Source organism: Lutjanus erythropterus, chromosome 5 (genome assembly GCF_056507025.1).
Source record: "Lutjanus erythropterus isolate fLutEry1 chromosome 5, fLutEry1.hap2, whole genome shotgun sequence".
Taxonomy (NCBI): domain Eukaryota; kingdom Metazoa; phylum Chordata; class Actinopteri; order Lutjaniformes; family Lutjanidae; genus Lutjanus; species Lutjanus erythropterus.
Window position 1 is genome coordinate 26,101,097 of NC_139321.1, and position 15,942 is coordinate 26,117,038.

Sequence of the window (15,942 nt, forward strand, 5' to 3'; positions counted from 1 at the left end):
TCTAATCGTGTTGCACTACCTTTTCACTTCTACCATTATTCTATAATCGCCACTAGCTATTTAGCAAATATTCACTTTAATCTGTGCCTAAAAATTGTCCCCAACAAATGCAATATTTACCTGTCTCTGAGTAATGCTTGCTAAAACTAATAGTGCCCATCTGTTTTACCAAATTACTTGGAAGTATATTGGGACCAATTGCTTGAGGCTGTCTGAAATATATTGAGGAATACTGAAAGTATTGAGAGACAGATTTATGAATTGCTGGTTTTGGTGCTTTCATGGGATTTGTTGACCAAAGGAAACTTATGGAATAACACATTTTATTTGTTACCAGCAGCCAACAATAGTCCAAATCTGAAGCAATATTCTTAACAAATGCAAACAACAACATGGAAATTTGATTTTATATTCAAAGTGTTTGTACCCGGTACACAACCACTCTAAATGTAAAAAATGTGCGAGGAGGGAAATCAGCTGTGTCAGAGAGATGGATGGAAAAGGTACAAAGCTCGGCTAGTGTGCTAACAAACTCCATTTTGTGTTGCTGCAGCTGTTTCCATGGAGCTCTCTCTGCCTCTCCATTCCCTCTCTCTCTCTCTCTCACACACACACACATGCGCGCACACACAAGTGTCTGAAAGAGGATTCAGCTGTGTGAGTCAATCTGCAACCAACCACAACTCAGAGAGAGAAGCCCTCGTTCACTCTGACACACTCTTCTCTTCTCCTCTATCTCTCCAGCATCACGCCCATCTCATCATTTTTTTTCCAACCTCATTACAATAATTTCTTAATTTATTCCAAACCCCAGTCACAACAACAAACCCACATTCAGCACACTCAATTACTGTGATTCTGATACATGAGCACCACATCAACAAGAAGCACGGGAACCAGTCCGCATGCCTTCTCCCCCGGCCTTATTTGGAGTGCATGTGGCAATCAGCGGCGCTCATTACACCTAGCTGCCCTACAAAGATGGCCCAGAAAAATGTCCTTGAAGGAGGAGGTGAAGTAAAGAAAAAAAAGAAAAAGATGCTTACCGAGGACGCCGACGCGGTAGTTGAGAGTGATAACGATGACATTTCCATAGCTGGCCAGAACACTCCCATCGATCATGTTGCCCGTCCCCTCCATGTAGGATCCTCCGTGGATGTAGACCATCACAGGCTTGGCCCCAGTGTCTCGTATGTCTGCAAGAGTGGCCATCATTAACACATTCACATTGTCGTCCACCCACTCCGATCAAGGGTCAGCTCAGATTCAGATACAGCAGATATACAGCACATGGTGGCCACAAACAGACAAAGCTGACGGTCACCTCTCAGATACCAGCTGGATGGACACAGTCTGCTGGACAGCTAATGGAAATGGAGACAATAGTCTATTGCAAGGGTCTCAAACTCAGATTGGCTTGGGGTCACAGACAGTATTGTTATTTCATGGAGGGGTAACTTTGTCATTTGTGATTTGGTTATTAATACCCCTGATGAAAGTCACTGAGCTGAGTGAGCTGAACAAGCATTGTTGGTATCTTTGTGCTTTCGTTAAACGCCTTAGAGTATATGTTGAAAACTCTAGCTTTGTCACTTAATAACTTGCTACTTAGCTCTGCCAGTGTCTTTGCTAATATAGAAATATTGTTGTACAAGCTATTCTTCTCTGGGCAAAGAATATCAAATATATCACTTGCATTTTTATTACAATTGACCCTACTTAAGTCCTGCCTGCTTTTGGTGCCTTGGTCAACTTTCTCGTTTCTTGTTTTCTGTACTTGTGCTTGGCTTATCAATTTTTAAAAGAAAGTTAGCAAAATACTAGCTAACTAGCTGACTAATCAGTTATTACCTAGCTAATTATGTCTTATTGCTAATGTTAGCAAAACCCCTGCTAACTAACTAATTTATATCAACCATCATCTAGCCAGTTAACTAAAAATTTTTCCTAACGTTAGCTAATGTAAGGTGTTACTCATTACATTTTTGCTATTACATTTCTTATATTAACGTTGACGGAGTTTCAACCAGGTACCAAGCTTGTTCAGCTGTTATTGGAGCACAGAGCAAAAAGGGGCAAGACTTAGGAAGAGTCAGTTGTATTCAGTTGACCCTTCCTAAGTCACCCCCCTGTTTTCTGTGCTTCTCTGTGCTAGGTTTTTCTACAGTGAAAAAAAAACAAAACATTTTGAAGATTGTTCATAGATGTTGCTGGGGGACCAGTAAAAGTGACAGTCACATCTTAAATTGCTCATTTTCGGAAACACAAGTTAGCTCGCTAGCTAATCTAGATTAAGATTTTTTTCTTTGCTAGTGTCATGCTTTGTAGCACAATAGCTAACATCAGTCTACATCAGTTGTTATCTACCCAGTTAGCTAGCTTTTTGACGATATTAGCTTAAGAAGGAGAAAGTTGACCAAGGTTTCACTGGGTACCAAGCTTGCTCAGCTGTCACTAGAGTACAGAGCAAAAGGAGATGGGACTTAGCATGGGTCAACTGAAGGGTAATTTAAATTGATATGAAACAGCTAGAAAAAATCTAATTCAATTTTTAAAAAATTGCATGCCAGATTATATTATATGTTTGACATCATGCTGTAGGCTGGAGGAAGGGATAGAGGGGGAGAAATGGCTCCCAGGCCACCAGTTTGAGACCCCTGCTCTATCGTATCCACTCTGTGAGTAATAAATTAATGTTCACTCATTTTGTTGAGTTCAACTCTATTATAATAATGGCTGAAAATGTGGCTTGTCATTTTGCATAGAAAATATTTATCTTAAAAACCTACACTATTAGGGTTTGTGGTTGGTTTTGTTGCCTTCCAGGAGGGAGGCAGACCCACTTCCCAATATAGACATGCAGGAAGCCATTAGGGAGAATAAAGAAAGAGGTACTCTGACACATCTCCTAACCAGGGACAAGGCTAATCTGGCTTGACAGTGATAGGGAAAAACGCATCGGCTAATTAAACAATGCTACCGTGCGCCTCCTTTTTACACAGGCCTATCTCTGTGCAACAATTTATTTGCACGCTCTTGCTCAGGCAGTTAAATTTACGCTTCAGTTTTTGGTGAAAATGTTGTTTATTCTATTCCCAAATCAGGGCTTGATACCCAGCTGGAGCGACACTCCAGCCAGATAAAGCACATCCAGAGGTAGAGGGGAAGAAAAAAGCCTCTGTCTGAGGAATAGACTGAATTACTGGCTGGCTAGCTCGAGCTGGGAGACAAGACAAGAAACTCTCTCTCATTTTCACTCCTGCTCCCCCCGCGTTCTGTGTAGCTTCTCGCCTTCCCCTCCCTCACTTTGTATCGCTTTCACTCACAGACTCTCCCCTGTCTCTCCCTGTTTCTCTCCCGCCTCCCCTCCATCTCTGTCCAACTCCCTGCCTCTCCTTTTTTTTTCCCCTCTCTAAGCCCTGAGAGTGGTGAGAATGAAAGGGGGGTGGGAGGGCAAAGACTGAGGAAGACAGAGACAGAGAGAGAGAAAAAAAAGGCAGACCGGAAGGAAGGAAGATAGAAAGACAGAAAGAAAATAGAAAAAGGAATAAAGACATTAAAAAAAAAATAAAGAAAAAAGGGGGAAGCAATGGGCTCAGATTTAAAAGGGTGTTATTGTATTCTGGTTGCTATGGTGACTGAGAGCCAAAATTTAAAATCCTCAAGAACAGCTAATCGTAGACCACATCCTGCACAACCCGATCGGCATCCATCTGCAGGCGCAGCTCGTCGTTATGCACCCCATCACATTAGCATGCTCAACACCAAGGACAACTACTTAAATGCATTTTGTAGGGACACGGTTTTTCCTGCAACCCCTATAGCAGAGCTCAGCCTTGATTCACAATTTTTTTTTTTTTTTTTTTACGCATTATTCCCTCGGTTATTCATGGCCCCGTTAGGTTTAAAAGCAAAGCAATAACTTGTATATGATGTGGCCTTATTTATGGCTTTCTTTATCTTGCTGGTATCTGAGAAGGCTACACAGTGAAATGTGATTTATAGCTGACACTTCTCTATGCACACACTTATCTTAGACAAGAGGAGGAGGGGATGCATGGGGTGAGGAAGCATGGAAGATACAGAGAGGGGGGGGGGGTAGGGAAGGGGGGAGAGAAGGGAGGAGAAAAACAGTATATCCTACACGAGCTACTCAAACAAATGGGCCACAGATACAGAGAGAATGGCAAAGAGGAAGAAGGAACAGGGGGCAGAAATAAGAAAAAGAGATTAGTCATGTCAATGTTATCAGTCACCTCTTTTGTTGATTCACATCGGGTCTCCATGACAACAGTTAAATCCCTTTGGGAGAGCGATACAAGACATTGAAGCTCCACTTGTTCTAATCTATTTATTGACTTGATCTGATGTGGGAGGTGTCACACAGATGTGATATACAGCTCGTCTCACTGACACTGTGATTTGTGTCATAGAGGAGAAATATACATGCAACAGATCCCAACTGGACTTTTGGTTCACAGTGGGAAATAATAATAATCCTGTCTAGATACATCCAAGTCTGCATGACAGGGAGATAATGAGGTGAGTGGCTCTTCTTAACCAATCAGATCGGAGTTTTATCGGCTGCTGTGGATGGCCTAATCTGGTGAAACAGGTGACTAAGTGGCTACCTCGAAAAAGCCGCATCCTGATTCATTAATTCTCTGAGGCAAACACATCATTACATCAACACACATATTCATAGCATCACAATGTAGCACAGTGGCTTTGTGCTAGAAAAGAAACAGAGATAGGTTCATTAATGCACAGACTAAGTGTATTTGCAATAAAAGCTCCATGCAGTTGAAAATAAAGAAAAGACAAACAAAATCATGTTTTGAAGATGAAGAAAAAAAATATATGTGCGTGATAGAAATGTAGATGAAAGCTGATGTGCAATGAAGAGTGAGCTGAAAGAAAAATAATTTATATAACACATCATTTTCTCATATTTCACTCAGTCGCACAAGTGAGATCATGCAGCATCTACTATACACTGATATATACTATTAAACGAACAGCAGATAACTGCAGCACAGTACAGAAAATAAGTGAAATATTGCCAATGAATGAATAAATAAATGAAAGAGCTTTACTGCACTTCACTCCACCTAAATAGAAAGGCTGGAGACAGTCATACTTATACTCCTTTTTCATACACACGTGCTGGTTTGGCTTGGCTCGGTTTGACTCTGCACGTCTCCCAGCACAGCAGGGATTTGCATCTTCATTACAGCAAGGCTACCTGCTTGAAGGTGTGTCTTTTTAGTAAAGATGGACCAAGCTTGAGCAGTTGTAAAACCAACACGTCCTAACCAAGACAACATGCATGTTGGTTGAATGTGAAAGCATCTTATTCTGATTGATATACCTGTTTACTGTCACATAGCAACCTCTAGGGGGGCGTTACTTTCAACCCTACAGCGATCTGTTTCTAAACCTAACCAAGCAGTCTTATTCATAAAAAGAAACTGCAACTGTTTTACAAAGTTAACCACATGTGTAGTATTTGTAAATCTTTTGCAGTGTGATTAAGGACTGGTAAGCCTGTTGCTGCCGGTACTTTCCACTGGTAATGTAGGGGTCATTGTGGGAGTCATTAGCCATCTCCTATTCTGTCATGTAGGTATGAGGAACCAGCTGAAAGCAAACATGAAACAATTAAATAAAGCAGGTGCCTGAAAATACAAACTGCAACACAGGAGAGAAACTAAACTTCAAACCACAGAGATGCAGTTAGAAGCTACAAAAGTACCGACAGCTGAACACACGGAGGCTTATAAAAACACTTTTTTTTCTCTGTTCTACTGCACATGAGTCTTGCAACAAACACTTGTTTGAGAGGGAGAAAAGGGGGGTGTAATGGGTTAGTCACAATCGGCAAGACATCAACACATCTAGAAGAAGGTCCATCTGAGTTGCAACGGAAATTAAGGGTGTAACGATACATTGATCTAGACTAATATAATGACTCAGGGTTGAAAGATCCGATATAATTTTAAATTTTATTTATTTTTATATTATTTTTTGTTTTTTTATTGGATAGCAACATGTATCATTTGTGATATCAGCAAACTTTGAATTGTTGTCCAGTGAATATATATAATATCATGTAATGAAACTTATGATTTACATCTCTAATGAAAATGCATTATTAGCGCTGCACAGTTTGACTCGACGCAGCCAAAAGTGCCAATGGAAAAGCCACACTACAGATACATCACAGGGCATGAATTTCAGCAGGACCTGAGGAGCACAACTTTTCATAGGTGCATTACAGTGGTTCTGCACTGATTGGAGTGTCAGTGGGAGGCAAAGCCCAGCCCCGAGCTGAGCCTATAAGTGTTGCTGCTGCAAGTGAAACCCACCAGGAGGGCTGGGGAGCACTCATTCCTTCCTGCTCTATCTTATTTTCTCTCTCCCTCTCCCCCTCCCATGCCTGTCCCTGCACCTCCACCTGCACCTTTTTGTCCTTTGGCTCTCACTCCATTGAAAAGAGTCCGTCATATATATCTGACATTAAGCGCCCCCAGAAGTGGCCTTGACACTCTGGAGTGGGACAGGACAAAGGCGAGCGGAGATAAGTGTCGTGGCATTCACTGTGTCAACACTTTGGTGAAACATGGTGGCTGTCAGCGGCTATCAGTGAAGTCTGAGGTGGGGGAGGGTGGGGGGGAAATGGGTGACAATGTCCTGATGTGGCAGGACATGACATGCACCCTACTGTAGCGCTCGTGTCAGGCCAGGCTTCACGCTTCACTCATGACAAGTCCATTACCGGCCATGTTCATGTTCAAGAACTGCATTTAGTTGAACTGGGGAGCTCCTTGCAAAACAGGCAGTGTAATTACGCCGAATTATACAGCAGCTTGTGCCACTGTACAAGCCGCTGACAGTACTCTGAATGTCACTGAATGTCCGCTTAATATTCCCTTTATACTGAATCAAATGAAGTAGCACTGTGTCTGAGACTAGGCCTTGGAGGAGGGCGGGAAAAAAAAGGCTGAAATGAAGGAACACACGGTAACAAGTTTTCTATTTTGGACTCAGAGAAGACACTGGAAGAAACGCTGTGAAGAAAAAAAAGTTGTTGCATAGCTGTTGCTATTTTAAGCCAGTGGACTTCCAGGGTCTGCACATCATCAGGAGTGATGGGATGGGCAGGAAAAGAGCACCTTATAGTCAGAGTGTGTCAGCCTCTACTGTGTTCTCCACTACACTTGACATTTGCGAGGGTAACTGAGGAATGTCTTATGTATATAAAGGAAAACTGAACATTGGCTATATGAAAAGGAGATAAGTGTCAGAGTGTGCGCCTCTGACTATGAATCTTGACATCGCTACCGTAAATGTAATGGAAGGAATGACCTTTGTGTGAAGGTGACTTTTTGCTTTCCTGGCGAGAGGGTTTGTGTGTTAAATACGATGTTGGCAACGAGGCAGAGGGAGAGTGGTGTGTATAAGGACAGAGAATAAAGCGAGACAGGGAGATGACATGCTGGGCGGAGGAGGAAAATAAAAGGGAAGACACGGTGAGAAGCCTACAAGGCTATTAGCCAAAGCCCCCTACAGCTGGCCTGGATCTAGATGAGAGGAGGAAGCGGCAGAGGTGCTGTCATCCTTAACACTCTCAGATAGCTGTTTGCTCCTCGAGTGAACGAAGACTAACCCTTTAGTCTTTGAGGGAAGCCTTCTGCCCTTGGTGCGGGCCATAAATGCTGATGTTATAGTATACAAACCTGCTATAAGGGTTGACAACAGCACAGCAATATTGACTGTACACCAAAATTAGTGTGTATATACAGTTTTTTAATATGGGGCTAAAAGTAGGCAATTGACCTTTTCCCCATTAGCTGTAGATGGTCTTGCAAAGACTTAACTCGTGTGTGTGCAGGAGAGCAGAGAGAGAAAGACAATTTCAAAGTGTCTGTGTGTTCAGCTCTCAGTACTTTTGTAGCTTCTAACTAAATTTCTGTGGTTTGAAGTTCTCTCCTGTCTCGCTGTTTGTATTTTCAGGTATCACTTTCAGCTGTAAAGGAGTCATGTTAAACATTTCCTGATTTTGCAGCATCATAATAAAAGCGTTTAGACAATAAAATAATGAGAAAGTTTTATTGTGATGAATTTATGGGAAATAAAATGTTTATCCACTGCAATTCTTGACTAAGGATGAGTGCATTCAGTTAAATACACACCTTCAAGTAGGTGCAAACTCTGATATGCTGGGCTGACGTATTAAGTGGAGCATTTTTCATACATGTATTGAAAAAGAAGCTTAAGAGTCACATAAGTTATTCACAGAGGCGACAAGCAAAAATTAGCATGTCCACCCATGTGTCATGTTGCAATCAGTGTTGATTGGAGCTGGATAAGATAATGCTTGTGCTGCAGGACTGTACCCTTTGACATTGATGGCAAAAGCCAGATGTTGGTGGGTTTTTGACCAGTAAAAGGGGTTCAATAAACAGATGGTAGATGTCCACATGACACAAACCCTATGGCACTGCATAAGGAAAGTGCCTCTGTGAACTAATTCAAAGCCCAATATTGATCCATTCTCTATTTTTTTTTTAAAGCAGCATGTTTTTTACATTTTTTTGACTTGCCAATTATTTTATGCCACTCAAGTGTAAAGGACAAAAATATACACATAAATATATAGATGACAGTACCAGCCTCGCTCTTCCATCCTTTGAAATTGCTCAAACGATGCCCTTGTGGATCAGCCATTAGCAGCAATGCTTATCTTGGAAAAGAAGCTGAGCAGCAGCATTCCAAATATCTCTGCTGCATAAATGGGTTTCAAGGGGGCATGATTCCTCATCCCTGCTACATCACAGAGAATAGGATAGTGGCAGAATGGAAAGAATGGTGTGTGAACTGCCCTCACTGTCGATTCACCAGTCTCCAAACTGCCTGAGCTGAGCTGAGGGCTTTGCCGGATGGGGATCCAGTCAGGCCTGTGCAATGGAATTAATGGTAATACCCAGGCAGGTGGAGCTCAGCTCTGCTCCCTGGCACGGCAACGATGGAGAGCTTCTCTGGGGGAGGGGGTGTGTATATATGTGTGTGTTGTCTTCTTCGGTGCTTGCTTCTAGAGCTTGGAAGCAGGCATTGTGTGTGTGTACAAGTGCGTGCATGTGTGCATGCTTCACTGATTTAATGTGTATGTGTGTTTGAGTGTGTGCACATTCACACTGGGTGGAAGCATTCCTCCTGATTAGAGCTTGAGTCTCAAAGTGCCAAATGACACACACACACACACACACACATCTATTTTTCATCAGTGGGAGAGGGCCGCAGCAGCAGCAGCGGCGCGAGACACTCTAAAGGTGGAGTGGGGACGGCTGCCTCTCTCTGCCTAACACTGGGCACAGAAACCTCGGCACCGCTGCCATGTTCCACCTGGGAGATTTAGCTCCTACACAGCCTCACTTCCTCTATTTACATGCCCACCTTTATCTAACAACAGCAGGTAGGTGATTGAAAGCTCCCTTTAACAGTGCAATAACAGCCTCTGTAAAATTGAGTCTTGATTGTGGGCCGATGTAAATCACAGCAACTTGGCCCGCATGCTAGTGCTGCTGGAGGGAGCGTTGCGCTGAATTTGAATGCACTTTTGGGGGGTGCCAGGGGGTTGACTGTTGCTCAGATGGACAGGCGGACACACAAAGGGGACGGATAGAAAGACAAATTGACAGAAAAGCTGACAGAAAGAGAAATATAGTATAAAAGGAGTCATTATATTCTTCACTGCATATTTCATTTGGCTTATCTCCTCGTCTCAGCTGAATGTTTTTATTGGCCTTTTTTATTGTAAATTTATATATTACTATTCCATTACATGTGTTACTTACATTTTGTTGGCAATGTGAGAAATCCTTTATTGTTTCAATAAAACTTATTTGAATTAGAATTTAAGAGCGTGTCTGGAGGGTTAGAACAGGCAGAAGGGCGGCTCAAATATGGCGGAGGGAGGAGGGAATTAGCCCACGATAGACAGACTGCCAACTGAGACAGCATGGTAATGTTGGGATGAACAGACTGAGAGATGGAGGGGGTTAGACAGAGAAACCAGAAAAGACAGCAGCAGCTCTCCGGACTGAATGAGAATATGTGGATGAGAGGTGCATCCGCTAAAGAGGCAGAGAGTGGGAGTTCTGCTTGTATTCTGGTTCTACTTGCCCTTTAACTTGAATACAAATGTTTGATTTTCATTGCTAATGCATGCAGTGCGTTTACTGTAGACAAGGAGATTGCTATTACCCACAATAATAGTCCAGCCACTTGTGAGAGCAGTAGTATGTAAGACAGCTTACAAGGGCTTTGTGGTTTGTGCAGTGTGCTCGACCATCCTTCAGTGAGGTCTGGAGTCTTTTTTATCGCAGAGGTAACACTTCTCTCTGGGGGGGAATTACAGAGGAAATGAACCCCAGCGTCAGATGTCAAGCCATGGCTCTTCAAAACAGACACATTCACCAGAACAATGAAAATCTTCTGGATCATGTTTAGGGATTGATGGCCAGCTCTGTCACACATGCATTAGTTACAGTGCAGTGGCAGAGATACTGCTGGGACCGTATTGTGCTTCTACGGTGATGCTCCGCAAATAGCATTAGTTGCGCTCAGTAAAGAAAAGACTTGTCACATTTTCAGTGAGGCTAGTCTTGCACAACAGCTTGGAGACCAAGCCACTGTATACGCATGCAAAGACTTGCCAGACAAAGGGATCGGCACTTGTCAGCAATTTTGAACGGACTTAGGGCTACATATACTGACGCATGTGGGCTTGCTTCAGGGGGAGACAAACAAACACGCGCGCACACATACGCGCTGTCAAGCCGAAAAACTGAAGGCAATTTGGCTTCAGTTGCAACAGCTTGCCCTGGGCTTGAATGAGAAACACCTGTGTGTCAAAGTGGTGCCATGGCAACGCTTCCTGTGCTGTGATCAAGGCCAGCGTGAGGCTGCTTTCTGAGAGAAGAGCCTACTGGCAAAGAGGAAGGAGCTTAAGTACAAACCCTTAAACATCTGGAGAGAACCCCGGCCAGCCGGCCTCAGCTGGGTTTAAACCTCGACTCAGGACCCCCAGCATTAAAGCTTTAATTGTGCCAGCATTCAAGACAAATAAGTGAGAGGATATGGCAACTTGGTGTGACAGCTCAGTTTTCCTGCCAAATAGAAGGTCCATATGCCCTAAACATGTGCTGAGGTCCCAAACAGTGCCGCTCCAGGCATACAGATCAATCTTGTTCCTCAAATATACACATAATGCGCAAAAATCCAATCTGTCCATAACAAACAAATGGGGCATAAATCAAGGGCTCAACCTTGATACCCGACATCATGCTTGCATCACCTGCCTTATTACTGTGGCGAAGGGAAGACGAGGGCGGGGCCATATCAAGGGTTTGATTTAGATTCAGAGACTTAAGCCGTTTCTGTTGCAGCACAAGAATCGTCTCTCATTCTAATCTCGGCAAAGATCCACCCTGAGCCAGGAATATCCCAAGATAAATATGGAAAGTGAACAATGCGATTGCTGAGCAGCAACTTCCCATTTTCTACACCTCTCGCCTCTAATCCTCTCCAGCAGCACTCCTGAACTGCCGCTCCTCATCTAAATCTGCTGGCAGACCTGGTGAACAGGCTGATATTACACTTCTGCATCACTTTCCCTCTGCCATTATCACCACAAATACAGCTGCTGGCCACACCTTAAGACGGGGGATCTCACCACTGCCTCTGCCCTTGTAATAACAGTTGCTCCAGTCACTATGAGAGATAGTAAAATGACTCAACCCAGGCTTGGTTATCTAGACAGCTACTAGATCCCATCTGACTCTGAACACTCTACTCATCAGCTGAATTTAGATGCTTAGGAAGGGAGACCTCACATTCACTCACACACACACACACACACACACACACACACACTCACTCCTAACACTTGATCAAAGATGTCATTCTTCTACAGATTGTAATGTGATAGGGGTGCTTGATGATTGCATTTGCAATTAGAAACAAAAAATAAATCAAACAAAAACCATAAATGATCGGAAAACAGTGACATCTTTAGGAAAAGAAAAAAAAACCTCATGCACCATCTTTGTTCACCATGGAAAATACCTTCATCTTCATCACCGTCGTTATCCGATAAATCCTCGCCCTGTTTTTTTGCATGGGCCCCTGTTGTTGAAGTAGGGAGAGACATAGAGAGGCACAGGGAAATTCAAAATAGCATGTTTGGCAAGACACAGACGGGAAAAGAGGCAATTCAATACAAAGCAGAAGAGTATTTGAGACCACATGTGAATAATAACAATGTAAATTTAAATAAACAATTCACACTAGACAATTTGTCAAGGGCTTTTTTTTTGTTAACACTCACAGCATATACAATCAGAGAAAAATAAACATCTTTTTAATAGTATACAAATAAAAAAAAAATGAAAACACACATTGTAGAAGGTAATTTAAACAAAACACTGTTATAGAATATTGGGGAGCAGAGTCATACACCACTGGCAGTTTCAGAAAAAAACATTTAAGATGTATTAGGAAACCCATCTGAATTCACTCATAAAGTTTGGGTAACAACATTATCAGCTCAAAGGATTGTTGTGAAAATGAGCAGCTTCATCACGATACTTTGATTGGTTTTAATTACATTTTGGAAATGACTTTTTCACCAGTGTTTAAACAACACTTTAGTGACTCTCTGTTCTCTCTTGAATATGCACCTAACATCAACTTTTAACAGTCTAAGAGACCATAAAAATATAATGACATTAACGGAAAATGTGGTTACTGGAAGGCTAAAGAATATAAAAATCAGGATGCAGAAGAAGAACAGGGTTCACAGTACGAGCAAGAGCATGTAGAGGATTGCAACTTCCCTGGAGGTGGTGAGATTTGAATAAATCACATGACTGCATGTATCATGTATACTCAGTGATGTGTGCAACTACTTCAGCTTGTCTCTTTGCCCTAAACAGTAGGTACGCTGTTGTCCTACATGTGCAGTAGGAGTATGTATTCCCCTAGGGCACGTGTGTACAAATACAAGCCTTATCTTGACCTACCACTTACAAGGCAGTATTTTAAACTGGTTAGAGTTTGACAGCCGTGTATAATCAGTTTTTGTGCCGACGAGCAGCAGGGCCTCATGATGCCAGTGTTGCTTAGTCAGCTGGTCCATCAGTCCATCCACTCAACAGTCCATCATCTTCTGACAACATTTTAAAGAATTTTGGTGATACTCTGACCTTACTTTAGCACCGTTGTCAGCACAGATTTTCCTCCTGAGCAATGTTTGATACAGTAAATCCTAATGAAATTGTGACCTTGGATTTCCCTCTATTATAATCACTAAGCCAGTAAGTATGAATATTAGTGCTGTCAATCGATTGAAATATTTAATTGCGATGAATTGCATGACTGTCTGCAGTTAATCACAATTAATCGCAAATTAATTGCACAGATTTTCATTGTTCAAAATGTACCTTAAAGGGATAATTTTTAAAGTGTTTAAAGTGTAATTCAAAGGTGACTTTATTAAATGAAATACATTAACGAAAAACATTGACAAATATTGTCCAGAAACCTTCAAAGACACTGCATTTGGCATAAAAAATAAGCTCAAATAATAACATGACAAACCCAAGTCCATCAGGCACAAATAAGCATACTGACCTGCTCAATTTAACATTAAAGCCAAAATACACTAAAAACATGAATAGAAAAGTCAATTTTAGCTTCTATGGTTCACTGCAGGCTTTAGATTTAAAATTCCAACACTACAGAACCAGCAGTATTTTAGGAAAAAGTCGCTATTTATATGTATCTGTTTATTTCTTTAGTATTATTATTGTTAATAATAGTGAATTTCTTTTTTAAAAAAAGATATTGTACTCTGAGGAGAAAAACCCTCACCTTTATTCAGCTTAGTCTATATAATGACAAACGGTGCACGACAGCAGACAGCAAACTGCACATCGACACACACCGAGGAGATGAAGAGGAGAGACAGAGTCTGGATTCTTCATCATGACCTACAATAATGCAGCACAAATGTTTTGTGGAGAAGATGAGTGTCTGTCAGTTTGGCCTTTGCAGTGACAGATATTTTTATCTGTAGTGTTTAAACCACAGAACTGTACGGTAACATCAGGATTCATCATCGATTAAGTTTTTATATCGGTCAACACACTCGCTCCCCCTCCCTCCTCTCTGCAGCTCGTTTCTCCTCCCTCACTGTTGTGATCAATCAGCATGAAATAATTAAGTATTTAAAAGTAAACAAATCGGACTTGGAGTAAAGAAATCACACACAACAAAGGTGTACAGTAATATTATGATTCAAGATCATAAAAAGTTTTTATATCAAGACACATCTGTCCATATTCTCTCTCTCTCTCTCTCTCTCTCTCTCTCTCTCTCTCCCTCCCTCCCTGCTGTGGGTCAGCCTTATTTCTAATTTTACCTGGTTTCAGGTGGAGCTGCAGCTCGATCAGCACTCTCTGCTCTCCATCCTCATATACTTCTATTTCTTTGCTTTGAGTCAGTTGCTTAAACAGACAAGCCTGTTTATGTTGTCGGGTGACAGAGAAGCTCGCTTCTGATTCAAACTATTGGTCAGGCCAATATAACAGAACGTACGTTAATCATACGTCAAAAAATAAGTGGTGTTAAAAGGAATTTGCGTAAAGGCGTTATGAACGTGTTAACTTTGACAGCCTTAATGAATATGAATTAATGTCAACATCAAGGGGGCTGATTGTCATGGAAGGTATGGAACCATTTAAGATCTCCGTATGCTTAACAGTTATTTTACACAGCAAATGCCATATATTTAATGAGTGAGGCTGCTGTTCAAGCCATCATCTACTAACTAAATTCACCATGAGGCAAGGATCTTACCTTTGCTTAGAACAAATTATCAACTTTTGCTTCAAGACAACTAATAGTGTGAATAACATTAAACTTGCAGTAGATATTCATGGTCTCTGGATGATGATCCAAATGACCACAATCAGGGCAGTTCATCAAATTTGAAATTGTAGGTCAGATCAGGCCCAGAGACACGTTGAATGATCATGTCAACATCTGAATCAGTAGATTCAGTATTTACTCTAAAGTCACTAAGGCTTTGTTCATACTGCCAGCCCACATCCATTTTTTTGCATATTGTACCCAGATTGATTTTAGAAAGTCTGGACAGTGAAAAAAAACACACACATGAAATGCAATTTTTGTAAATTGCCACATTCAGAAATGATTTGAAATGCAACTGTAATCTCATTTTTGTACGGATGTGCCCCATTCCAGATGCTCTGGAAACGTGTCTGGAAAGTGTCTTTCATGACACTCACAACGTGACTCACAACAATGTCAAAACCAGAGTGACATTAGAGCATCAGAGCGGCTCACCAGAATCCATACTGCTACTAGCAGAGCTATCCAGAGCAGCGGAAGAAGACAAAGCTCTGCACTGTGATGTGACAACAAGATTGTTTGGAGGGCGCAGTAATCGATCTTCATGTCTTATGCTTATGCTTTGGAAAGCTACATCACCAGCGTACAAAGTTAGCGATGCCTACGTTACAACAGCGACCCATAAAGACAGGTTGGTGATGTCTGGACAAACAAATCTGATCTGATCACTGTTTTGACTGCAGTCTGATCAAAGCGAAAGCTGGGGCAGTTGGGTGGAGTCAGAGAAAGACACTAACATTCACAAAGTATGGACACAGAAGTCGGGAACATTAAAAACCTCTCTGGCATAGGCTCCAGTTAAACAGCTTTTATTTGAATGAATGCGCCGCCGTGTCTGAATACCTCATCCATTGTTAATTGATAGATGCAATATACTGCATAATGCAACAGGCTGAGTGTCATGACATTTACTGAGTACGTTCAAGCTCTCCAAAGTGGAGGAGC

The 15,942-nt window shown here is 41.8% G+C and overlaps 1 protein-coding gene across 2 annotated transcripts in view; it reads right to left on the reverse strand.

Annotated features, from left to right (window-relative positions):
• The window catches only part of nlgn3a (neuroligin 3a), a 182,566-nt gene that overhangs the window by 116,288 nt on the left and 50,336 nt on the right, over positions 1-15,942 (reverse strand). The window contains exons 4-5 of one of the 2 annotated variants that reach the window (XM_084719414.1): positions 12,130-12,189; positions 1,047-1,196 (exon numbers count right to left, since the gene is read on the reverse strand). In XM_084719414.1, coding sequence (XP_084575540.1) covers positions 1,047-1,196; positions 12,130-12,189 — 210 coding nt within the window. The remainder of the gene's footprint in view (positions 1-1,046; positions 1,197-12,129; positions 12,190-15,942) is intronic. The other variant, XM_084719415.1, reaches the window with a different exon arrangement.